A 24,831-nucleotide genomic window follows, 5' to 3' on the forward strand; every position below is an offset into this window, starting at 1 on the left:
TGCATGCCTGAGCAATATTTTTATACTCTTCCCTGGTCATTTGTCCAATCTTCCACTTCTTGTAAGCTTCTTTTTTGTGTTTAAGATCAGCAAGGATTTCACAGTTAAGCCAAGCTGGTCGCCTGCTATATTTACTATTCTTTCTACACATCAGGATGGTTTGTCCCTGCAACCTCCATAAGGATTCTATAAAATACAGCCAGCTCTCCTGGACTCCTTTCCCCCTCATTATTCTCCCAGGGGATCCTGCCCATCAGTTCCCTGAGGGAGTCAAAGTCTGCTTTTCTGAAGTCCAAGGTCTGTATTCTGCTGCTCTCCTTTCTTCCTTGTGTGAGGATCCTGAACTCGACGATCTCATGGTCACTGCCTCCCAGGTTCCCATCCACTTTTACTTCCCCTACTAATTCTTCCCGGTTTGTGAGCAGCAGACCAGTTCTTCTGGTCAAGAAGAACTCTGCCCCTAGTTGGTTCCTCCAGCACTTGCACCAGGAAATTGTCCCCTACACTTTCCAAAAACTTTCTGGATTGTCAGTGCACTGCTTTATTGTTCTCTGTGACAAAGTTCCTCCTCTGCCTTGGTGGATCCTGTGCTTATTGGCGGATTTGCTCGCCTCAGAGATTCACGGCAGCCGTCAGTTTGGCCACTTTTGCCAGTGGCTCAAACCTGCTGTTCACTCAGCTAACTTCATCACTGGCCAGCATGGGGAAAAGGAGGAGAACAATCCCTGCAGTCTCTGCTGGCCCACCTAGTGGGTTGGGGGACAGGCCAGAGACCTTCCCTTCTGGTGGGACCCACAATCAAGGTCAACTCCTCTTATATCAAATAGGGAGTTAGGGGGATGGTGGGAACCCGGGCCCGCCCTTTACTCTGGGTTCCAGCCCAGGGCCCTGTGGATTGCAGCTGTCTACAGTGTCTCCTGTAACAGCTGCGTGACAGCTACAACTCCCTGGGCTACTTCCCTGTGGCCTCCCCCCAGCACCTTCTTTATCCTCACAGTAGGATCTTCCTCCTGAAGCCTGATTACACTTGTATTCCTCAGTCCTCCATCTGCACACCTTCTCACTCCCTGCTCCTTGCACGCTCTCCACTAACTGGTGGGAGGTCCTTTTTAAACCATGTGTCCTGATCAGTCTGCCTGCTATAATTGATTGTAGTATGTTCTTAATTGGCTTGCCCGTCTTAATTGGTTCTAGCAGGTTCCTGATTGCTCTCGTGCAGCCTCTAGTGCAGTCAGTCAGGGAACAGCAACCGGCTGCCTCTCCAGTGGCCAGTAGATCAGCCCTCGACTCCTCTCCTATAGCCCTCTGGCTTGGAGGGAGGCTGCTGCTGGGGCTGCTGCATGGGGGGGAGCCCCTTTGCCTCACTACAGGGACTGATCAGTCTGCTCTGGCTGCCCTGCTGGCTGGAGCTCCTCTCTGGCTGCCCTGGTAGCTAGAGCTCCTCTCTGGCTGGAGCTATCCCTCACTTGGGCTGCTGCTGCTGGCTGGAGCTCCCTCCCTCCCTCCCTGAAGGACTGCTGCTGGCTGGCTGGCTGGTGGGAGCTCCCTTCCCTGGAGGACTGCTGCTGCTACTGCTGGTGTGGGGGAGGAGGGCCTTGCCGGCCTGCCCCTCCATCCCCACCTCCATCCCTCCGGAGGGAGAACCAAGGACTCCATTGCCGACACCACCACCTGCCGCCTGCTTGCTGCTGCTGACTGCTGCTCCTGAGCCTGCTGCCTCATCGAGGAGGAGGGAGACTGCTGCGGGACACTGTGGAGGGGGTTGATTGGCATTATTGGACTGAGTGACTCTAACACCTGTGCTCCTGGGGTGGTGGTAGCCTTTGCTGCTGTGGGGGGCCTGGGGAAGGGCATGGAGTCCTCCCCATAGCCTAGTTGCCCCCCTCCACACTTTCCTCCACCACCACCACTATCACCACCGCCACCCCCTCCACCAACCCAGTTAAACATTGACACCTGCTGCTCACCCCTTGACAGGGCCATTTGCTCCTCCCCTCACCACCATCTGGGACTGTACCTAGCAGCAAGCAAGGACTGGAGTGAACCTCACCAGTGCTCGTGGGTGCACCCCCCCCCTTGGACTTGGCCCCTCTGCCCCAGTTGCGTTGGGCCAGGGGCTGCCCCACTACTCCCGCCACAGCCCAGTTTTTCCCTCCCTCCCTACTGTAGCCCCAGAAATTTTTTTTCCCCCTGTTGTTTGCCTGCCCTGCCATGACCCTGCCCTAGGTTTGTGAGTTTGTTGCTTTGTGTGCCCTGTCTTTTCCAACAGTTAGTTTTTTCCCTGTTCTACCTGCCCCGCCCACAGCTATTTCACCACCTGTTTCTACTCCCCTGTCTCCCATTGGCCCCCTGACCCAGCCAGCCCACCGCACTGTGCGCCCATGTCCTTTCCCTGAGCGCTTGTGCCCCCACTCCTTTAAGTTGTATACCCTGATCACCGCACCACCCTGATGCCATTGTACCCCTTTCCCATCCGAGTGCAGCTGGAGGAGCCGGTACCCCGCCCTGCGCCTGTGATTGTGCCCCCCTTTTGCCCCTGTGTCCCCACTCCACTTTCACCCTCCCCTGCCTGCAGCCTAGCGGGGAGGAGTGGTTGCTTATTCCATTTCCCCCGGTCCCTCCTGTAGTCCCCCGCCCACTGGTACCCTCCTTCCCTGACCGCAGCCTAGCAGGAAGTAGTGGTTACCCAATTCCCTCCCTCCGATCCCCCTGCCCCTCCTGCTGGACTTTCCTCACCTGCGTGTTGCTTAGCTGGGAGGAGCGGCTGCCCATCGCTCCACCCCCATATTAGGGCCTCTTCTTGCTACCATGGAGGAGGACCCTGCTCCTGCCCCTACTCCCACCCCTGCTTCTGCCTTGCTGACCCTGTGGTCCCCCCTTTGCCGCCGCCCCGCCTGCCCCTGCGGCTGACCTCTTGGCCACGACTGGTCCAGACTCCGCCGCTGCCTTGGCCCCCTTTCCACAAGCAAAAAGGACCAGGAGAACAAGAAGGGCAAAGACCCCGCCTGGAAAACTAAACCTCCTGCGGGCGGGGCCGCCCTTCCCACCATGGCCCCGACACCTACCACGACCCCTCCTTCCCCTGCCATTCCTTCCACCAGCTCTGGGGGTGCTCCATCTCAGGCCCCCAGGTGGCTGCCACCCCTCCGCATGCCACCATGCCATCCACCCCGCTGCCGCCTTCGGTACCATTCCTGGCGGCCGGGGTCCTTTCCCCTCGCTGACCAGGAGGCACAGATTCCATTGCCTCCTGGTACCCACCTCACCCCACGTTGAAATGTACGTACGGGCATTGTCGAGAGTGGTGGGGCCCACGGCCATCATGGCGGCCTCCAAAATGTATGGAAAAGTCGTGTTCTTCCTGGTGTCAGAGGCTGCCACTCAGGAGGTGGTGGAGAAGGGCCTGGCAGTTGGGAGCGTGTTTGTCCCCCTGGAACGTGTGGAGGACCTGGGCATAGGGGTGGTGTTGACCTCCATCCCACCCTTCCTTCCCAACGCTGCCCTGTTACCTGCCCTCTCCACCCTGGGGAAGCCAATTTCGGTCATCAGCCCTCTCCCACTGGTCTGTAAGGACCCTGCCCTCTGTCACGTCCTATCCTTCCGCCGGCAGGTCCAACTCCAACTGCCACTGGCGGTGCATGACGGGGTGGTGCTCAAGGGGTCCTTCCTGGTGCCTTACCAGGGGGCCCACTACCGGGTCCACTACACAACGGGGGAGGCCCGGTGCTTCCTCTGCCTGATGACAGGGCACGTTCGGAAGGACTGTTTCCTGGTCCGGGACCCCTGAGGCCTGGAGGGTGCCGGCCCTGTCATCACTAGTGACCCTGGTGGCCTGGCTACTGCTGCCACCACCCCTCCTCCTCCTGCCGTAGCCCCTGCTCGGGCCATGGGGACAGCCCCCCTGTCACACCCAGAGGAGCGGGCAGGCCTTGTCTCCGTCAGCTGCAGTTCGGCTGCCCAAGGGAGAGGGCCCGCCCCCGGGGGAGGTTTCCCTTCCCGCCACTGTCCTGCCCTTGCTGCCCCGGAACCACTGACCTTGCACCCTGGCCCTATCCCTCCTGACCTGCCCTCCACCTCAGGAGGGTGCTCGTCCGGGGGAAGCGTGGTGCCCGCAAATCATAGAATCATAGAATATAAGGGTTGGAAGGGACCCCAGAAGGTCATCTAGTCCAACCCCCTGCTCGAAGCAGGACCAATTCCCAGTTAAATCATCCCAGCCAGGGCTTTGTCAAGCCTGACCTTAAAAACCTCTAAGGAAGGAGATTCTACCACCTCCCTAGGTAACGCATTCCAGTGTTTCACCACCCTCTTAGTGAAAAAGTTTTTCCTAATATCCAATCTAAACCTCCCCCACTGCAACTCCCAAGGAGGAGGGAGAGGAAGCCCCCTAAAAGATGCTGCGGGGGGCTGATGCTGCTAAACCTTCTGTCGTGCCCCCAGATGGGGCCCAGCAGGAGGCACTGGCCATGGAAGCTGTGGCAGCGGACAAAGGCCCCCTTGCCGAGTCCCCTCCTGAGGAGGCCTGTGTGTAGGAGTTCCCCTGGCCCTTGTGCCACCTGTGCCCCCTGCTGCTGCTGATACCAGGGCAATCGTTGCCCCGGTTACTGGTGGGAAGGACTCTGGGGCTGCGGGGACTGATTTTACGTCCATCTTTGAGGAGATTAAGGCCCAGGGTCTGACCCCGGTCACCCAGGGGGAGGACAACCCCCTGCCAGCGGGCCTTGATCTGGGCAGTGGCTTAGTCCTGCTGCCCCTTCCTCCTGCCTGCCCCTCACCCCCAGCTGTCACACCTACTCTAGACCTTGGGGCGCCCCTGGCCCTCCCTATTTGCCAGACACAGATAGCATTACATCTGAGGCCGCTGAGCCCCTCGGGGTGATGGCCGATGCCGAGCAGCCGGGCCCCGAGCCTGTGGGTGGACCCTCTAGCACCCGGACAGAGTGGCTAGCCTCCCCTCAGCAGGGGGCCCCACTGCTGACTCCACCGTGCCTACCACCGTGGCTGTGGGTGACGCACTTCCTGCAACTCCCATGCCCGGTTTAGGCGAAGGCCCCCCTCCCACCTCTACCCCCTTGGCCCTGAGCCCTGGTCGAGAGGAGCCACACCCCGGCAGCTCGGCTGCTGGGGACCATGAACCCATTTCTGACCTTGCTCACACTCCTGTCCCTGCCCCCAATCCTGCTCCTGGCCCCTCTCCTGCCCCAGGCCCAGCCTCAGTCCCCGTTCGCACTTTAGGCCCTGGCCCAGCTCCTGCTCCCAAAGCACTGCCTACTTCTCTCCCCTCCACCTCTGTGCTATTGCCGCCCCCGAGGATGTCTCGTTTCCTCTACCCATGGACAACCCTTGGGGTGGTTTTTGTCTCTCATTTTTCCGACACTATTGGGGCTGCAATATTCCCTCTGCCGTCCCCTCCCTTGCTGGGGATGGGGACAGGCTGCCCCGTGCAGTTTCTCCGGGGCTCGCCCCCCTGTTTGCCCGTCTCTGCAGGCCACGGGGATCTCTCAGGGGCCCCACCAGAGGATGGCAGCAAGCTGTCTGCCACGTCCCCCTCTGCACTGATGGATGAGCTGCGCCGTTTTCTAATGGAAACCCGTGGCTCAAAGGGCAAGGTGCAGCTCGCCCTCCAGCACTGGGGGGACTTCTATCACATTCTCCGGGCTGTGAAGGCCCTTTTGAGGGAGTGGAGAGGGACCGGGAGGCAGGACATCGCGGCCTACCGACGGGCCCGCAAGTTCCGCAACTCCCTATTGACCTTTGGGGTCAAGACCAGGTTGTTGTGGGGCCCCCTGGAGGCTCTCGATCACCCTGCCCGTGAGGATCCACCCCAGCCCTCACTATGACAGTCACCATCTTTGCTACATTGAACACCCAGGGCTGTAGGGTGGGTCTCTGCAGGAGCCAGGTGCTCTCCTTCTTTTGGGAGGGGAGGTACTCTGTGATCTTCCTGCTGGAGACCCACACGGCTTCAGCCGTTGAGGCTAGCTGGTGGCTGGAGTGGGGGGAACGGGGTTTATTTTAGCTACCTCAGCACCCATTTGGCTGGGGTGGCCACCCAGTTCTCCCCCAAGCTACGGCCTGAGGTGCTGGGGGTTGCCGAGGTCGTGCCGGGCCGCCTGCTGCACGTCCAAGCCTATGTGAAGGGGCTGATCTTAAACCTAGTCAATGTTTACATCCCAAACACGGTCCCGGACCGGGTGCACTTTTACCGGCAGGCGTTGGCCTTCCTTGGCACCCTGGATCCTCATGAGTGCCTCATGAGGGCGGGGACTTCAACACCACCCTCGAGGACTGACACCGCTCAGGACTCGAGAGTTCACTGGCTGCCGCGGGTGTCCTCAGGGAGATCATGGACCATCACTCCCTGATGGACATTTGGCGCAACCACCACCTGGATGACGATACCGCCTTCACCTATGTCCAGGTGGAGGATGATCAGTCGTGCCACTTCCAGTTGGACCAGATTTATCTCTCCTGTTTCAATCTGGCATGAGCCCACGCCTCCGGCATCCGGTCGGCCCCGTTCACGGATCACCACTTGGTGACTGTGACGGCCTCCCTCAGTTCAGAGAGGCGAGGGCCGGCCTATTGGCATTTTAATAACAGCTTGCTGGAGGATGTGGGCTTCGTGGCACCCTTCCAGGAGTCTGGCTGGCCTGTTGGGGGCAGCAACATGCCTTTCCCTTGGCACGGCAATGGTGGGATGTGGGGAAGGTGTGCGTGGGGTCTTTTGCCGAGACTACACCTGGGGCGCTAGCCGGCCGAGGGATGAGGTGATAGGGCAGTTGGAGTGGGAGGTCTTAGAGCTAGAGAGGCATCTGGCCTCCGGCCCCGAGGATCCACCCCTCTGTGCAGCATACCAGGAGAAACGGGAGGAGCTCCGGGCCCTGGAGGACCATCAGCCCCGGGGTGTCTTTGTTCGATCCCACATCTGTCTTCTTTGGGAGATGGATTGTGGCTCCCGCTTCTTCTATGCCCTGGAGAAAAAGTGGAGAGCCAAAAAGCATGTCACCTGCCTCCTGGCGGAGGACAGTGCCCCCCTCACGGATCCGGAGGAGATGCGTGGAAGGGCCAAGACCTTCTATGCCAGCCTATTCTCCCCAGATCCGACCAACACTGAAGCCTGTAGGGTTCTCTGGACTGAACTCCCGATGGTCAGCGTGGGCAACTGAGACCAGCTGGAGCTGCCTCTCTCTCTGGCCGAGTTCTCGGAAGCCCTCTGTCTCATGCCCTCCAACAAATCTCTGGGCATGGATGGGCTGAATGTGGAGTTCTACCACATCTTCTGGGACGTCCTCGGCCCAGACCTCTTCACCATCTGGGCCTAGTCCTTGAAAAGCGGGGTCCTCCCTTTCTCGTGCAGGCGAGCCGTGCTCACCTTATTGATGAAGAAAGGGGACCTCCGTGACTTATGGAACTGGCATACCAACTTGCTCCTCAGCACGGACTACAAGATCGTAGTGAAGGCCATCTTGCTATGTCTGGGGTCCGTACTGGCGAATGTGGTCCATCCCGACCAGACCTACACCATTCCGGGCCGGACCATCTTCAATAACTTGTACCTGGTCCGGGACCTCTTGGAGCTGGGGCGTAGGGATGGTCTTTCGTTCGCCCTCCTGTCCCTGGCCAAGGAGAAGGCATTTGACAGGATGGACCACTGGTATCTCCTGGGCACTCTGCAAGCGTTAGGCTTCGAGCCCCAGTTTGTGGGCTTTCTCCAGGTACTGTATGATGAGGCGGAGTGTCTGGTTAGGCTCAACTGGACCCTGACCGAGCCGGTCAGCTTCAGGTGGGCAGTACGGCAAGGGTGCTCCCTCTCAGGCCAGCTGTACGCTCTGGCGATTGAGCCCTTCCTCTGTCTCCTCCGCAGGTGCTTTGGGAGCCAGAGCTGCGGCTGGTCCTGTCAGCGTACGTCGACGACGTGCTCCTCGTGGTTCAGGACCCGGGCAACCTGATGCTGGTGGAGGCCTGCCAGGTCGTTTACTCGGTGGCCTCCTCCACCCGGGTCAACTGGGTCAAGAGCTCTGGCCTGGTGGTTGGGGACGGGTGGCAGGCAAGCTCCCTCCCACCCATGCTTCAAGCCATCTGGTGGAGCGTGTGTCCACTGCTCTATCTCTAGCTCCGCTCCTTCCATCCGATGCGGAGGCCCCCTGAAAGACCAGGAAGGGAATCACTGACACCGAGACTTCTGTCTTGCCCCCGGGTGCATCCTATCTGCTAGAGCCGGCTGGGGATGATGTGGCAGCAATGGAGGGTAGCACTGCCTCACCTCTGGAGTCCCTCCCTCGGGGGCCCACCGATGGAACCCCTTCTGCTCCCTTGCCACCTGAACTCCCTGCATGCTCCGAGGCAAGTGTCGCTTCAGGCACCAGCAAGGAGGTCCCCGGTGTGATGGGTGGTGATTTCCCCTCCATCTTCAAGGAGATTGAGGCCCTGGGTCTGACCCCAGTCACTCAGGGAGAGGACAACCCAGGGGTTGTCTCTGCCAGGGGGCCTCAATCTGGGTGACCTCACCCCGGCGCCCCCTCCCCATGCTCCATCCCCCTAACTGCTGCTTCTGCTCCCGCTTCCAAGGAACCCCTGGACTCTTCCACCAGCTCTGCCGCAGATGACCCCCCACTAATGGCCGCCGAGACTATTGAGGTGACAGCCAGTGCCATGCGGCCGGGACCTGAGTCACCAGGGGCATCCCTCGTTGATGCGGGGCAGCCGACCTCCTTCCCAGGTGGGGGCCCCACTGCTGCTTCCCCACCTGTCGATGCCATGGCCACAATACCTGCCTTGGAGCGCAAGCCCAGTATCATCGAAGGCCCTCTTCCCACTCCACAGACCCCTGAGCCTGGCCGAGAGGTGCCGCCCTTCAGTGGCTCAGCTGCTGGGGTCCATGATCCCACTTCTGCCCCTCTCCCCAACCCTGCTCCCGACCTCTGCACTGCCCCTGATGCCGACCCAGGCCTCCTCCCCTCCACCTCCCATGCTGCTACTGCTGCCCCTGGGGCTGTCTCCTTCCCCTTCCCGGAAGATGACCCACAAGGAGCGGCCTTCGTGTTCCCCTGTCCCGACCCCCTAGGGGCTGCTATTTTCCCTCCGCTGCCCCCTACTGAGCCAAGGTCTGAGGTGGGCTGCGTGGCACCAGCACATCGGGCACCACGTCAGGGGTCCGCCCCCTGCCTGCCCGTCTTGGTAGGCCACAGGGCTTCGACAGGGGCCCCACTAGAGGACGGCTAGGGGCCTGTAACTCTGCCCCCCGATAGGCTGTGAGAGGAGCTGCAAGAGTTTCTCCAGGATGCCTGTGAGTCCCGGAACAAGGTGCAACTCGCTCTCCAGCTCTGGGGGGACTTTTATCAAATCCTCCGGGCCATAAGGGCCATTCTGGGGGAGGGTAAAGGGACTGGGAGGCAGGCCTCTTTGACCTACAAATGGGCCTGCAGCTTCTGTGACTCTTTGCTCACCTACAGGGTAGGTCATGGTTTGCTGCACGACCCAATGGGGGCCATGAGCATCCCTGCCAGTGAGGATCGCCCCCAGGCCTCCCCATGGCATCCATCATCTTCACAACATTAAACACCCGGGGCTGTAGGATGGGTCTCCGCAGGTGCCAGGTGCTCTCCTTCCTTCGGGAGTGGGGATACTCTGCAGTTTTCCTGCAGGAGACCCATATGGATCCAGCCATAGAAGCAAGTTGACAGCTGGAGTGGGGGGACAGGGTCTATTTTAGCCACCTCACAGTTCGTACAGCTGGAGTGGCTACCCTGTTCTCCCCTGACCTACGGCCTGAGGTACTGGGGATCACCGAGGCTGTGACGAGCCACCTGCTGCACCTCCGGGTCTGTATGGAGGGGATAGTGATCAGCCTCATCAACGTTTACGCCCTGACATTGGGCCTGGAGCGGCTGCACTTTTATCAGCAGGCATCCACCTTCCTTGGCTTTTCAGATCCTTGCGAGTGTCTGATCCTGGGTGAGGACTTTAATACCACCCTCGAGGAGCAGGACCACTTGGGGACTGAGCAGTGCCCAGCCGCCATGGATGTCCTCCAGGAGACTGTCAACCGTCACTCCCTGGTGGATGTCTGGTGCGACCACCACCTGGACGACGTCTCGATGTTCACCTTCATCCAGGTGGAGGCCCATTGGTCGTGCCACTCCCAGTTGGACCGCATTTACTTCTCATGCTGTCACCTTTCATGGCATCCAGCCGGCCCCGTTCTCAGATCACCACCTAACGACCATGACGGAGAGGCTGGGGCTGGCCTATTGGCACTTTAATAACAGCTTGTTGGAGGATGTGGGCTTCGTGGCATCCTTCTGAGAATTCTGGCTGGCCTTTCTCTCGGCGCGGCGGCAGTGGGACGTGGGGAAGGTGCGTGACCGGCTCTTCTGCCACCACTACACCCGGGGCACCAGCTGATGGAGAGATGCGACAATAGAGCAGTTGGAACGGGAGGTCTTAGAGCTGGAGAGGTGTCTGGCCAGCAGCCCCGAGGATCCATCCCTCTGCGGAGCATGCCAGGAGAAGTGGGAGGAGCCCTCGAGGACCATCGGGCCCCGGGGTGCCTTTGTTCAATCCCGCATCCACCTCCTTTGGGAGATATATCGTGGCTCCCGCTTCTTCTATGCCCTGGAGAAAAAGAGTGGGGCCAAGAAGTACATCACCTGCCTTCTGATAGAGGACAGCACCCCCCTCACGGATCCAGCGGAGATGTGCGGGAGGACCAGGGCCTTCCATGCAGGCCTTTTCTCACTGGATCCGACCAATCCTGATGCTTGCAGAGTGCTCTGGAATGGCCTCCTGACGGTCAGCGTGGGCAACCAAGACCGGCTAGAGCTGCCTCTCACTCTGGCTGAGTTCTTGGAAGCCCTCCGCCACATGCCCACCAATAAATCTCCGGGCATGGATGGGCTGACCGTGGAGTTCTACCACATGTTCTGGGACTTCCTCAACCTGGACCTTGTCACCGTCTGGGCCAAGTCCTCAGAGAGCGGGGTCCTCCCCCTGTCTTGCAGGCAAGCCGTGCTTGCCTTGCTCCCAAAGAAGGGGGACCCCCGCGACCTTTGGAATTGGCGTCCTGTCTTGCTCCTCAGCACGGACTACAAAGTTATAGCGAAGGCCATCTTGCTGCGGCTGGGGTCTGTGGTGGCAGACGTGGTCCACACCGACCAGACCTACACCATCCCGGGCCATACCATCTTTGATAATCTGTATTTGGTCCGGGATCTCTTGGAGCTCGGGTGTAGGGATGGTCTGTCTTTCACCCTTCTGTCCCTGAATCAGGAGAAGGCATTCGATAGGGTGGACCACGGGTAGCTCCTGGGCACTCTGTGCGCGTTCAGCTTCAGATACCAGTTTGTGGGTTTTCTCCAGGTGCTGTGCATCTCCGCGGAGTGTCTGGTTAGGCTCAACTGGACCCTGACAGAGCCGGTCAGCTTCGGGCGGGGAGTGTGGCAGGGGTGCCCCCTCTTGGGCCAGCTGTACGCTCTGGTGATCGAGCCCTTCCTCTGTCTCCTCCGCTGGAGGCTGATGGTGTTGGTGCTGCGGGAACCAGAGCTGCGGCTGGTCCTGTTGGCTTAAGCTGGTGACATGCTCCTCGTGGTCCAGGACCTGGGCGACTTGGTGCGGGTGGAGGCTTGCCAGGCCGTCTACTCAGCGGCCTCCTCCACCCGGGTCAGCTGGGTCAAGAGCTCTGGCCTGGTGGTCGTGGACAGGTGGCAGGCGAGCTCCCTTTCACCTGTGCTTCAGGCCATCCAGTGGAGCGTGGGTCCGCTGCTCTATCTTGGCATTTACCTTTCTGTCATGCATCCGTCTCCACCGGAGAACTGGCAAGGTTTAGAGGGCAGGGTGGTAGAGCAGCTCTGGAGATGGGCAGGACTACTCCAGTGCCTCTTCCTTCGAGAGAGGGCACTGGTGCTCAATCAGCTAGTCCTGTCCATGCTCTGGCACTGGCTACACTCTCTGGTCCCAGCCCCGGATTTCCTGGCCAACCTCCGGAAGTCGGTTCTGGAGTTCTTCTGGCCAGGACTGTACTGGGTCTCTGCAGGGTTCCTCCACCTGCCCCTGGAGGAGGGAGGACAGGGCCTGAAGTGCCTGCGCACTCAGGTCCACGTCTTCTGCCTTCAGGCCCTGCAGAGGCTCCTTTATGGTGCAGGTAGTTCGGCGTGGAGCGTACTGGTGCACGCCTTCCTGCGCTGCTTCCGAGGGCTCCAATACAACCAGCAGCTCCTTTATCTCCATCCAAGGGGTCTTCCGCAAGACCTCTCCGGGCTGCCGGTCTTCTACCAGGACCTTCTCTGGACCTGGAAACTGGTTTTGGCCACCAGGTCCATGACGGCCGCCAAGGGGGTGGATCTCCTCGCGGAGCCCCTGCCACACAACCGCCATCTCTGTGTGCAGGTGGTGGAGTCCCCCTCGGTGTGCCAGAGGTTGGTCCTGGCGGAAGTCACCAGAGTTGGAGACCTCTGGACTACGACTGGGGATACTGTCTGGATCCCATGACTTTCCTTCAGCGCATGGGGCTCTCCAGACCTCGTACTTCCCGGCGCGTACTTGAGGAGATGAGGGCCGCTTTACTGCCCACTGCTCGGGTTTTCCTCTACTGGGTCCTGCGAGAGGGCACGTCATGCCCACCCTCCACCCCAGGCCCTCTGGACCTTTTCATTGGGCCCCTGCCCTGTAGACCTGCCAGGCCATCCCACCCCTTTACCGCGACCCAGCTGCACAACTTGCAGCTGGTTCGGTTCCAGACCGTGCCAAGAAAACACCTGTACACGCTCGTGCTCCACACTCTTCACCTCCTCACCCTCATGTCCCGCCCCGACATGAAGTGGCGGGACCTCTTGCCACCTCTTGAGGGTGAGGAGCCCCGGTGGGCCAGCCTATATTCCACCCTGGTCCTGAGGCCCACTGGAGATGTCAGCTGGCAGATCCTTCACAGAGCCGTGAGCATGGGTGTGTACTTGGTGCAGTTCGCTCCCCTCCCAGACACCTGCCCCTTTTGTGGCATGAGGGAGACCCTGGTGCATGTGTACCTGGAGTGCGCCAGGTTGCAGCCCGTATTCCGGCTCCTCTTGGATATACTATTACGTTTTTGGTTACACTTTTCCCCTCACCTGTTCATCTACGCACTCCCCATCCATGGCCCCCAAAGTTGCCGGACCTCCTTGTCAACCTCCTCCTAGCCCTGGCCAAAATGGCCATCTACAAAACCAGGGAGAGGAGGTTGGCTGACAGGGTTTCCTGTGACTGGGGGGCCTATTTCCGCTCCTCAGTCCATTCACACATCTGGGCAGAGTTCCTCTAGGCAGCGTCCACTGGCTCTTTTGACACCTTTGAGGAGCAGTCTGGGGTACTCCTCGTCTGGTTCCCTTCGTTTAGCCCTGTGACCTCACTCCCGTTCCTGTTATCTCATTAGTTGTCCCCCACAATTATTTGGAATCCCGGATCTGTGGATCCTCCCCTTAGGCTGGGGGAGGTCATTTAGTAGTGGCCTGGCTCCAGCCGCACACTTCCTGGATACCAACAGGACTATTCTGCTGTACCCAACTGGCCTGGGTCTATCACATCTCCCAGCAGATATCGGGGTGATTGAAGTCCCCCATGAGAACAAGGGCCTGTGATCTAGTAACTGCTGTTAGTTGCCTGAAGAAAGCCTCGTCCACCTCATCCCCCTGGTCTGGTGGTCTATAGCAGACTCCCACCACGACATCACCCTTGTTGCTCACACTTCTAAACTTAATCCAGAGACTCTCAGGTTTTTCTGCAGTTTCATACTGGAGCTTTGAGCAGTCATACTGCTCTCTTATATAGAATGCAACTCCCCCACCTTTTCTACCTTACCTGTCCTTTCTAAACAGTTTATATCCATCCATGACAGTCCTCCAGTCATGTGATTTATCTCACCAAGTCTCTGTTATTCCAATCACATCATAATTCCTTGACTGTGCCAGGACTTTCAGTCTCCCTGCTTGTTTCCCAGGCTTCTTGCATTTGTGTATAGGCATTTTGTGTATAATCTTGTGGCTGGGAAAGCATAAACAGTGAAGAAAACCCAGGGAGAACTGTCAGCTATTCTCTAACACAAAAATGGTATTTAAACTGCTGTATAGTCATACAATTCTTATTTAAAGTCATTAAAAGTACTGCCACATAGTAGTACTAGTACAGACTTCTACAAAGCTTAATTTATAAAGAATGTAGTAATATTACATTAAAACTCCTTTTAAAAGATTAGTTTCATTCTCCTCTGGCAATTAATCTCATCTCTGACTCACGGTAATCTTGTTTTTGCTGATTTGGCTGGCATTTAACATTATTCATGATTCTGATGTTAGATACTGGTAATAACAAATCTGGGTCCATTGTTCTAGCCTTAAAAATATGACAATGTTTTTGTGTGAAACCCTAAGTGTAAGTGTTTCTCCATCTCTTCCTGTTTCAAGATTTCTTGGAAGATGAGCAATTCCGCAAACCATGAACGTAGGAAACTATGGGTTCTGGCAATATATATTTCTCTTTTTTTTTAGGGTCAAACTCTGATCCAAATGGACTCTGTGGCATGTAGCTCGCAGAATCTCAGTGATTTGGGCCCTATGGCCATGAATGGGAAATCTAGAGGGTGGATCTTCCTTCTCAATAGTAGCATTTCCCGTTGTGGAGTGGTTATATCAGCTGCATTCACTACTAAACTATTGCTTAGAGTAGGTAGAACATTTTTTGTCAAAACACTTTTTCAAGAAAAAGTGGTTTTTTGAGATGTGTTGCATATGTCCATTCCACTGCAGGTGTGTGCAAGCCCACTTGTCAGAGATTTTTCCCTTGCCATGCAAAAGTATAAAGGGCAGAGCTGCCCCGACCCTCGCCCCCCCCCCCAGTTCCTTCTTACCATGTGTGAAAGTTGTAGGAATGTGTGGTCTTGCAATTGCAAAATTTTCCCTCATATTTGTATGTAGTTGGTACGTGTTTTAGTAGTTTTTGTAGTTTGGACTGTTTGGTAGATATAGAAATATTGTTTTTTAAAATGTTTTTAAAGCTTCAATTCCCATTGCTGAGTCCCAGTGGTGGGGCAGGCATGGCTTGGTCAACGGGTTTCAACTTGGTCAGCTGCCCTTCCTGCAAGAAACCAATGCCAGTGAGTGACCTACACTCAGGATGCCTGAAGTGTCATGGAGAGACACATTGGGATCAGTGTCAAATTTGGAGGGACTTTAACCCAATAACCAAGAAAAACAGGGAGGCCAGACTCAAGTTTCTTCTGATGAAGGCAGCCCTGCATCAACCCTTAGAGCCTTCGGAGTAGGAACTGAGTGCATCTGCATCCATCAGAATTGTTCCCTCTGTTTTGATTGAGCTTTGGGGCCTATTGCCCTCCCTGGTACTTTGGGAGAGACACCAGAGGAAAGCATTTAAGGGCCCAGTCTCTGGGAGATTGAGGTCCCCAGCACCTCAGTTCGGCAAGCACATGGACGAGCACAACAGAGTATACTCAAGGCCAAGACATTTACCAAGGCAGTCATCTGCTCAGGAGGGACTGTCCACTCTAGCACCAGCACCGTTGAGATTGACCCCCGAAGTGGCTCCATTTAGTTCAACAGTACCTCTACTCTGGCTTATGTGACAGCATGGGATGTGGTGATTCTCAATGTGCTGGCTTTGCTAGCAATCCAAGAATCTTCTTGCCCAGTACCAGTGCTCACTGTAACTTTACTGACTTTGTCCCAGCATGGGGTACAGTGGGTGCCTCTAGTCCTCCGTGTAGCTCTTCATGTGGTACTGTCAAGAAGGAAGCCAGCCATGATCTCACTGATAGCACCATCTCCAGGCTCCCAACATTGATCCTGGGCAATGATTGGAACAGCGCCTACTTGGTTAGAGGAGGCTGGTTCATCTTCAGACTCTGAGTTTGGCTCCTGTGTGTCACAGCCGGACCGTGAACCATTCCCCTTCCACAGCCTACCATCCTTGGTATTTCTTGGAGGCTCCATCTTGGCCATCAAGCAGAGATCATTGACTGGGAAGTAGTTGGGCTCTGAGACCTTACCAATGGCCATTTTGTACCCCTGGGGTTTTTTTTCCTGCCTCCAGGTCATCTCCATGCACTCCCTACTTTGCTTCATCAAGTAGGCACCAAGATTTACCACACCAGGTGCAGAGGGAGACCACTCCCAGTAACAGGCTCAGTACCCAGCAAGAGGAAATTCTCCCTTTAGAGGAATTGAAGAAGGCTCCACTACAGCCAGTTTTGGCGTCCTCCTCTTCATCACCTGATGAGGTAGTGGTATCAAAAAGTTCCTCACTTCCCCCCTGAGGATTATAGGGGTCAGCAGGACTTATTCAAGAGGGTGACTTCCACACTGGATATCCAGGTTGAAGAGGTTGGAAAAAGGTCTCACAGGCTGGTCAACATCTTAGCTTCTGTGGAACCATCTAGAGTAGTGCTTCCAATTAATGAAGCTATTCTGAGCCCACCAAGGTGCTGTGGCAGACTCCTTCTTCGCTCCTCTCACCTAGCAGAAAGGGACGAGCACAGATATTCTGTCCTCTCAGAGGGATTTCAACATTTTTACACCAACCCCACTCCGGGATTGGTGGTAGTCTGAGGTGCCAATGAGAGAGAATGCCAGTGGCAGCAGGTATCTACCCCCCAAAGGAAAGGCTGCAAAGAAGTTAGATCTCTTTAGCAAAGACTTTAGCAAAGCTTTTGATACAGTCTCCTACAGTATTCTTGCCAGCGAGTTAAAAAAGTATGGACTGGATGAATGGACTGTAAGATGGATAGAAAGCTAGCTAGATTGTTGGGCTCAGTGGTTAATGATCAACAGCTTGATGTCTAGTTGGCAGCCAGTATCAAGCGGAGTGCCCCAGGGGTCAGTCCGGTTTTGTTCAACATCTTTATTAATGATCTGGATGATGGGATAGATTGCACTCTCAGCAAATTTGTGGATGACACTAAGATGGGGGGAGAGGTAGATACGCTGGAGGGTCCAGAGTGACTGAGACAAATTGGAGGATTGGGCCAAAATAAATCTGATGATGTTCAACAAGGATAAGTGCAGAGTCCTGCACTTAGGAAGGAAGAATCCCACGCACCGCTACAGGCTGGGGACCGACTGGCAAGCAGAAGTTCTGCAGAAAAGGACCTGGGGATTACAGTGGATGTGAAGCTGGGATATGAGTCAGCAGTGTGCCCTTGTTGCCAGCTAACGGCGTATTGGGCTACATTAGTAGGATCATTGCCAGCAGATTGAGTGAAGTGATTATTCCCCTCTATTCGGCACTGGTGAGGCCACATCTGGAGTATTGCATCCAGTTTTGGGCCCCCCACCATAGAGAGGATGTGGACAAATTGGAGAGTGTCCAGTGGAGGGCAACAAAAATGATCAGGGCGCTGGGGCACATGACTTACGAGGAGAGGCTGAGGGAACTGGGCTTGTTTATTCTGCAGAAGAGAAGAGTGAGGGGGGATTTGATAGCAGCCTTCAACTACCTGAAGGGGGGTTCCAAAGACAATGGAACTTATCTGTTCTCAGTGGTGGCAGATGACAGAACAAGGAGCAATGGGCTCAACTTGCAGTGGGGGAGTGTAGCGGGGCGGTCACCCCACTCTGGTTTAGAAGGGGTTAAAAACAGCCCTGGGAAAGGCTTGAGGCAGTCAATCAGGGCCCAGCTGGGCCAGTATAAGAAGGGCTCCTGGGGAGAAGGAAGTCAGTCTTGCTCCAGCAGTGGAGCAGATGGACACTAGTACTGGGACAGAGCAGTACTGGGAAAGAGCAGGCTGAGCTGGGGATCTCTGACCTGGCGACCTTCCAGGCTGAGGCTGAGGCCTTGCAGCAAAGGCCTGAGGAGGTACTAGGGCTGCAGGGAGGCAGCCAGGGCAAGAAAAGGCAGCAGGTCCAGCCCCCTTGCCAGTGTTGAGTGGCCATTTCAGACTGAAGTTTGCCCCTGAGAGAAGGGGCTAGATGATGACTGGCAGTAGCCACTGAGGCAAGGTGATTATAGGGGCTGAGAAGGGAGACCCAGAGGGTGGGGACACTGCCATGGGGCAGCACCCCAAGGTAAGGGGCACTGTGGTCCAGGTGGAATGCGGGGCCTGAAGTGGTAGAGATAAAGCAACTGCAGAGGGGCAGGTAAGGGCAGGGGAGAAACTGGCTAGAGGAGGGTGCTCCTGAGCTGGATGAGCTAATTCCTGGACTGACCAGCAGGAGGTGCTGCGCCGGTGCATCAGCACTGTTACACATGGTGGAAAACGTGGGCTTGTGCAGTCCACCCCTGATACAAGGGGAATTGTGAGGACTGGGCAAGGTGCCAATATAGGGGGAAGGGATGATGGATCCCACCTATGTAGAGGGTTTTTTCACGGAGGGCTCTTATGCTGTCCCTGGCTAGACTCCAGCATCGGTGCCCCAGTGAAAGGGGACTGGTGTGCAGTGATGAAGGCTAGAGACCCTACTACAGGTGATCCAGGAGGGACAACGGGAGATGAATTGGACTCTGCAGGAACAGATAGGACAGCTGTTTGTAAGACTCCTGAGGAAGGAATCCAGGAAAGACCACAGAGCGTGGTGGGAAAAGCCTGGCACCAGGGCCAGGAGGCCAGTGGTGGAGTACAGGACTTGTTATGCCTGCAGGAGGTGTGGACTTTTCAGAATGGAGGATTCGGACTTCTGAAGTCCAATTTTGCTTTTAGAAAGTGTTTAGTATGTCTGTCTTAATTTAAATATTTTTGGGTTTCATATTTACAAGTCCATAATTTATATTCTTGCTTTTGGTTCTTGCAGAGATATGACAGAGGTAGTTCATATTAAAGACCGAAAGGAAGTAATTCATGAAATGAAATTTTCACCAGATGGCTCTTATCTTGCTGTGGGTTCTAATGATGGCTTCGTGGATATCTATGCAGTTGCTCAACGATACAAGAAGATAGGAGAATGCAACAAGTCTTCTAGTTTTATTACTTATATTGACTGGTCTGTGGATAGTAAATTCTTGCAAACCAATGATGGTGCAGGAGAGCGACTGTTCTACAAGATGCCATGTAAGTTCAGAGAAGTTAGTTTTATGAACAAATAAGCTAGTTTGATGGTTTCTAAGAGGACAATACAATATGTGTATTCAAATTTCACATCTCAAAGCAGAAATACTTGTTTATTATTTACCTAAATATCTACTGTTTACTTATAAAATCAGATATATTTACCATTCATATTAATCTTTAGGTTTAGTAAAAAGAAATATCTTTCCAAATCTGTATTCATCTAATTGCATATTTCCCATAGTATTAGTTACATTATATACTGATCCACTAAAGAAATAAATTCTAGATCATCATGAATGTCTGAAAAAGCCACCCTTTGTTATACACTGGTTTAATTCCTTTCATATAATGCAGAATTCTGGAATTGGTGGTTAAACTAATTATTAAGAATGTAATTACTAGAAGATGGGAGAAACTTGTCTGGGTAAATGTCAAATGTATCCTTGAAATATAAATGTTTTCAAAATTCCATGATTATTAGTGGCACTCCAAAATGACACTGTTAAGGTTTGACAGGGCCACTGGAAATCATGAACACAGACCATGCCTGAAAGTCCTCAGCAGAAGACTGTAAATGTATGGGTAACAGCAGTTTGAAGAGCAGTACAGCCTAAAATGTAGTAACGAGTTTAGTATTAGAAAGAGGGACCTAGAGGAGAGTTCATTGTACCCAAGAGAGTAGCTAATTCACTTTAAACCTAAACTTGTCCACTCTTCCAATATTGACCTTATGTAGAATAAAAAACTGCTAATCATAAGAGCTGGTCAGAAAATGGAGTCCCATTCCCCACCATGCCCAGGTTTCCCGGATCTAGGATTCCGGCTGAGCATCACAGAGCCTGAGAGTCATGGGAACTCAGTCTTGAGACAGAGCTCTCAAGATATGCAGGCTCCAGGGCACAGCGTTGGGAACCTGCAGGTTCTGGGATGGAACCCCACACCACCACGGGGAACCCCACAGCAGGGAGCCTGGAAGCCATGACAACCGTGGCTCAAGCTGGGGCTTTCAGGATTTATGGGCTTTCTGCTGTGGAACTGGGATCCTGGGAGACCTAAGCCTGGGGCAGTCTGCATGATATGGCTGCCCTGGATACGCAGACTCTGGGAGCCCAGGCAGCTGCTGACTAAAATTGACATTCTTGTCCATTTCACTGCTGCTTGTTTCTCCTAAACTGGAAATCCTGAGTTTTAGCCAGATCTACTAATCATGAGAAAGTATGTAATGGTTTTGTGACATTGACAAAATAAAGATTATGATGAGACTACTAAACTCATTTTCACTTGTGACCTTGGCCAGGATTTGAATCCAGATCACCAAAAGTGAAAAGCTAATTTATTGGCCTGCACCAAAATTTAGAATTTTAAAGATTCTTTATATTATTTATACATTTGAAAGGACAAGCACTTAATAAATTCTTTGGGGCTTGATCATATGAGTTTGTACAGTACCTAGCACAACAGGATCACAATCCTGAATGGATCCTCTGAGTGCTACCATAGTAAAAAGAATTAATTTTGTTTAAAGCTTAATAAGAAAGTATCTAGATTAAAACTGCCTCTCAGATTTAGAAAAATATGATGAATAACAGGAAAAGATTTTGTTTTGGTTTAAAACATGTCTTCAGCAAAATGAGCTTAAAATCTAGTTTAAAAATGATTACCTAAATCTCTCATGTTAAACTTTATTTAATTGTCATCACTGTGTTAACTTTAAAATGAACAAATCTTTAAAAAAAATCAGTTTACGATCAGCATTCCTCTATTTCTCAAAGTTTGCATCACTTGAGGTTTCCATATCTGCATGTAGTATGCATATATCCTGGGGAGTAACAATTTGAAGGGTTTTTTGCTAATATTATATAAAATATTATACAGAGGAAAAAATGTTTACTTTAATAAATTATGGCACATTAACTAAATTAAGCTAAATTAAGCATTTAGATAACATAGTGATAGGCACTTTAGAATTGTTGATAGATTTACATTTAGATTAAAATGTTTGGAATATTCTTCTGGACAAGAAATCCAGTGGGCTGTACATCCCTAATTGCTTTATAATCATTTTAGAATGAAAGCTAAAGATTTAGTCTATACTTAATAATTTTGAAGAAAAAAGAAATGTTACAATTAATAGATTTCAGATAATTTTTAATGTCTACTGTAGAGATGAGCTTGAACCAAAAACCCTGGATTTGACACCCCCAAGAATTAGACCCAGCTCTAATTTAGTGAAGTTTTAAAATTAGATTGCTTTCTTTTCATCTGACATCTCCTTATATGTTTAAAATGTAGCTAATGAATACTATTACATATGGTAAGCTTAACTTTGTTTCCCCTACAGAATTGGTATAGTCTTCTTGGGACAAGTCCAAAGTTCTTCATAACAATTCTTGAAATTATTCTTCAATGAAATTTGACTTCAAACATTACTCTGCTGATCAGCTCATGATATGTTGCTGATACAAGCTTAATACAATAGGATTACTTGCGATCATTGCAAATGAAACATGAATAAAAATGTTTGTCAGCTAATATTCTTTCCCCAATTATATTTATTCTCCTAGTACATTCAAGACATTCAGAAATGCTGTTTACATAGGGAGCATTAAAGATTACCATGAAGTAATAACATGTGTAATTAACTTAGAGGAAAGCTATTACCTATAGAAAAGTCTTTGTTAATGTAAAGAGTCATTGTATAGTGACAGGTTAACCAAATAGTCTCATTTATTTGATCTTATATAATCCAATAAAGCAAACTCCTGTACCAGTTATAAAAGTGAAATTAATAAATGGAGGTAGATTTAGGATAGGATATTTTAGAACTTTAGTCCCCATTTCAAAATTTGAATGAGTACATATTATTTTATTAATTTTATGGCACCTAAAAGTGTTCTATTTATTTATGTGTATATGTAAGTTAGAGACATTTCTTTTGCTATAGAAGATGTGACTTTTTGAGTCAAAATGGTGTAAAATCAGGATCTAGATAATCTGTGTAAAGTGCTCAGATTCTACAGTGATGATCTAGGAAAAATCATAACCAGCTAGATCATATTTATTCAAAATAAAATAATCTTTCTTTGTTTCTTGACATAAAAATACTGAGCTCAGAAAGAACACACAACTAACTATAATGGAGAAAAGCCTCTTTTTAATGGAAAGATAGTTGGTTAAACAGCGTATTAATTTGACTGTTTTCAGCTGGGAAGCATTTAACCAGCAAAGATGAGATCAAAGGAATTCACTGGGCCTCATGGACCTGCGTGATAGGGCCTGAAGTGAATGGAATTTGGCCAAAATATACCAACATTACAGATGTCAACTCTGTGGATGGAAATTACAGCAGCTCAGTGCTCGTGTCTGGAGATGATTTTGGATTTGTTAAATTATTCAAATTTCCTTGCCTAAAGAAAGGTAAGACACACTTTTTTCTTCTCAGGAATTCAGTAATTAAACTGCCACTGAATGCATGTTATATTACACTGATATTATACTAATATAATTACTGGGATTTAATCTCCCCTTGATGCCCATTCAAAACTACCATTAATATTAATGAGAATGATGTGTACATATGAGAGAATATGTTCCACTGATTCTAAAATGATCATTCAGTCAATGCTTGTGATGTTTCAGTGGAGTGGGTATTGCCTTATGTAACACTTAATATAAGCAGATGTCAAATAAGGCTTGTCAAGGTTTCTTCCCCACTCTGAACTCTGGGGTACAGATGTGAGGACCTGAATGAAAGACCCCCTAAGCTTATTTTTACTAGCTTAGGTTAAAAACTTTCCCAAGGCACAAACATTGCCTTGTCCTTGAACAGTATGCTACCACCACCAAGTGATTTAGGCGAAGAACAGGGAAAGGACCACTTGGAGTTCCTATTTCCCCAAAATATCCCCCCAAGCCCTTACACCCTCTTTCCTGGGGAGGCTTGAAAATAAACAAGATGAGTACAAACCAGCCTTGGATTTTTAAGACCCAAAAAACCCAGTCAGATTCTTAAAAATCAGAACTTTATTAGAAGAACAATAAAAGATAAGAGAACAACTCTGAAAGATCAGAATGGAAGATAATCTTACAGGCAGTCAGTTTCAAAACATAGAGAATCCCTCTAGGCAAAACCTTAAGTTACAAAAAGACACAAAAACAGGAATACACATTTCCTGCAGCGCAGCAAATTTACAAGCCAAAACAAGAAAAACCTAATGCATTTTCTAGCTAGATTACTTACTAACTTTACAGGAGTTGGAGGGCTTGCATCCTTGATCGGTTCCCGGCAAAGGTATCACACAGACAGACAAAAGTCTTTTTCCCCTCCTCCAGATTTGAAAGTATCTTGTCCCCTCATTGGTCATTTTGGTTCAGGTGCCAGCGAGGTCACCTTAGCTTCTTAACCCTTTACAGGTGAAAGGATTTTGCCTCTGGCCAGGAGGTTACCTTTCCATTTATTTTTATGACAAGGCTATTCTAATCACTTTCCAGAAGAGTGTATTTCTTTTTCCCTGCATATTTTAGACCCTTGCCTTTTATTAAAATATTCCTATCTAACCATTCTGGAAAACATCCACTTGTTGCAATTGAGCAATTGTTATGATCATAGCATCTTTATAACTGTATCCTATAAAAATCATCTCCTTACGAGCATAGTATATTCCTGTATTGATGAGACAGACTGGGGCTTTCTCGAATGTTTGGATCCTGGTTCTTGAGAAACCAGTCAGCTCTGCAACAGACTTATGTTGGTACCCAGTCATCTCTGCAACATACCTATATTGGTATAACTATGTCGCTCAGGGGTGTGAAAAAAAGGGCCTGAGCAATGTAATTATACCGACCTAACCTCCTGTGTAAATAGCGCAATGTCAGCGGGACTGAATGGCTAGGCAGCAGTTCTGCAGAAAAGGACCTAGGGGTTACAGTGGACGTGAAGCTGGATATGAGTCAACAGTGTGCCATTGATGCCATGAAGGCCAATGGCATTTTGGGATGTATAAGTAGGGGCATTGTCAACAGATCGAGGGTTGTGATCATTCCCCTCTATTCGACATTGGTGAGGCCTCATCTGGAGTACTGTGTCCAGTTTTGGGGGCCAGACTACAAGATGGAAGTGGAAAAATTGGAAAGAGTCCAGCGGAGGGCAACAAAAATGATTAGGGGACTGGAATTCATGACTTATGAGGAGAGGCTGAGGGAACTGGGATTGTTTAGTCTGCTGAAGAGAAGAATGAGGGGGGATTTGATAGCTGCTTTCAACTACCTGAAAGGGGGTTTCAAAGAGGATGGCTCTAGACTGTTCTCAGTGGTAGCAGATGATAGCAGATGAAGAGTAATGGTCTCAAGTTGCAGTGGAGGTTTAGGTTGGATATTAGGAAAAACTTTTTCACTAAGAGGGTGGTGAAACACTGGAATGGGTTACCTAGGGAGGTGGTGGAATCTCCTTCTCTTGAAGTTGTTAAGGTGAGGCTTGACAAAGCCCTGGCTGGGATGATTTAGTTGGGGATTGGTCCTGCTTTGAGCAGGGGGTTGGACTAGATGACCTCCTGAGGTCCCTTCCAACACTGATATTCTATGATTCTATGTACTTCATGTGCCTGAGACTCGAAGATTCATGTTAGTAGTGTTCATTGGTCTGTGTCTGTGCTGTTCCTGTCCTCTTGCACCAAATCAAGGGTAAAAGGGGCAGTGTGGACTGATTGTTTCTCCAATTCCTTTCTGCCACCACATGGTGTGAGACAGAGCCTACAATGTCCAGAGATTTGATCCTTCTACTTGATTCTGTAAATATTATATGTATGAAG

General features: G+C 51.8%; 1 protein-coding gene across 9 annotated transcripts in view; it reads left to right on the forward strand.

Moving 5' to 3' along the window:
• The window catches only part of EML6 (EMAP like 6), a 298,929-nt gene that overhangs the window by 86,936 nt on the left and 187,162 nt on the right, over nt 1-24,831 (forward strand). For all 9 annotated transcript variants that reach the window (XR_012667789.1, XM_048842340.2, XM_048842341.2 and 6 more), the window contains 2 exons: nt 18,768-19,024; nt 22,229-22,441. Coding sequence is in view for 8 of the 9 variants with exons in the window: in XM_048842340.2 (XP_048698297.1) it covers nt 18,768-19,024; nt 22,229-22,441 (470 nt within the window). In the remaining variant the exon portion in view is untranslated. The remainder of the gene's footprint in view (nt 1-18,767; nt 19,025-22,228; nt 22,442-24,831) is intronic.

This window comes from Caretta caretta, chromosome 3 (assembly GCF_965140235.1).
Source record: "Caretta caretta isolate rCarCar2 chromosome 3, rCarCar1.hap1, whole genome shotgun sequence".
Classification (NCBI taxonomy): Eukaryota; Metazoa; Chordata; order Testudines; family Cheloniidae; genus Caretta; species Caretta caretta.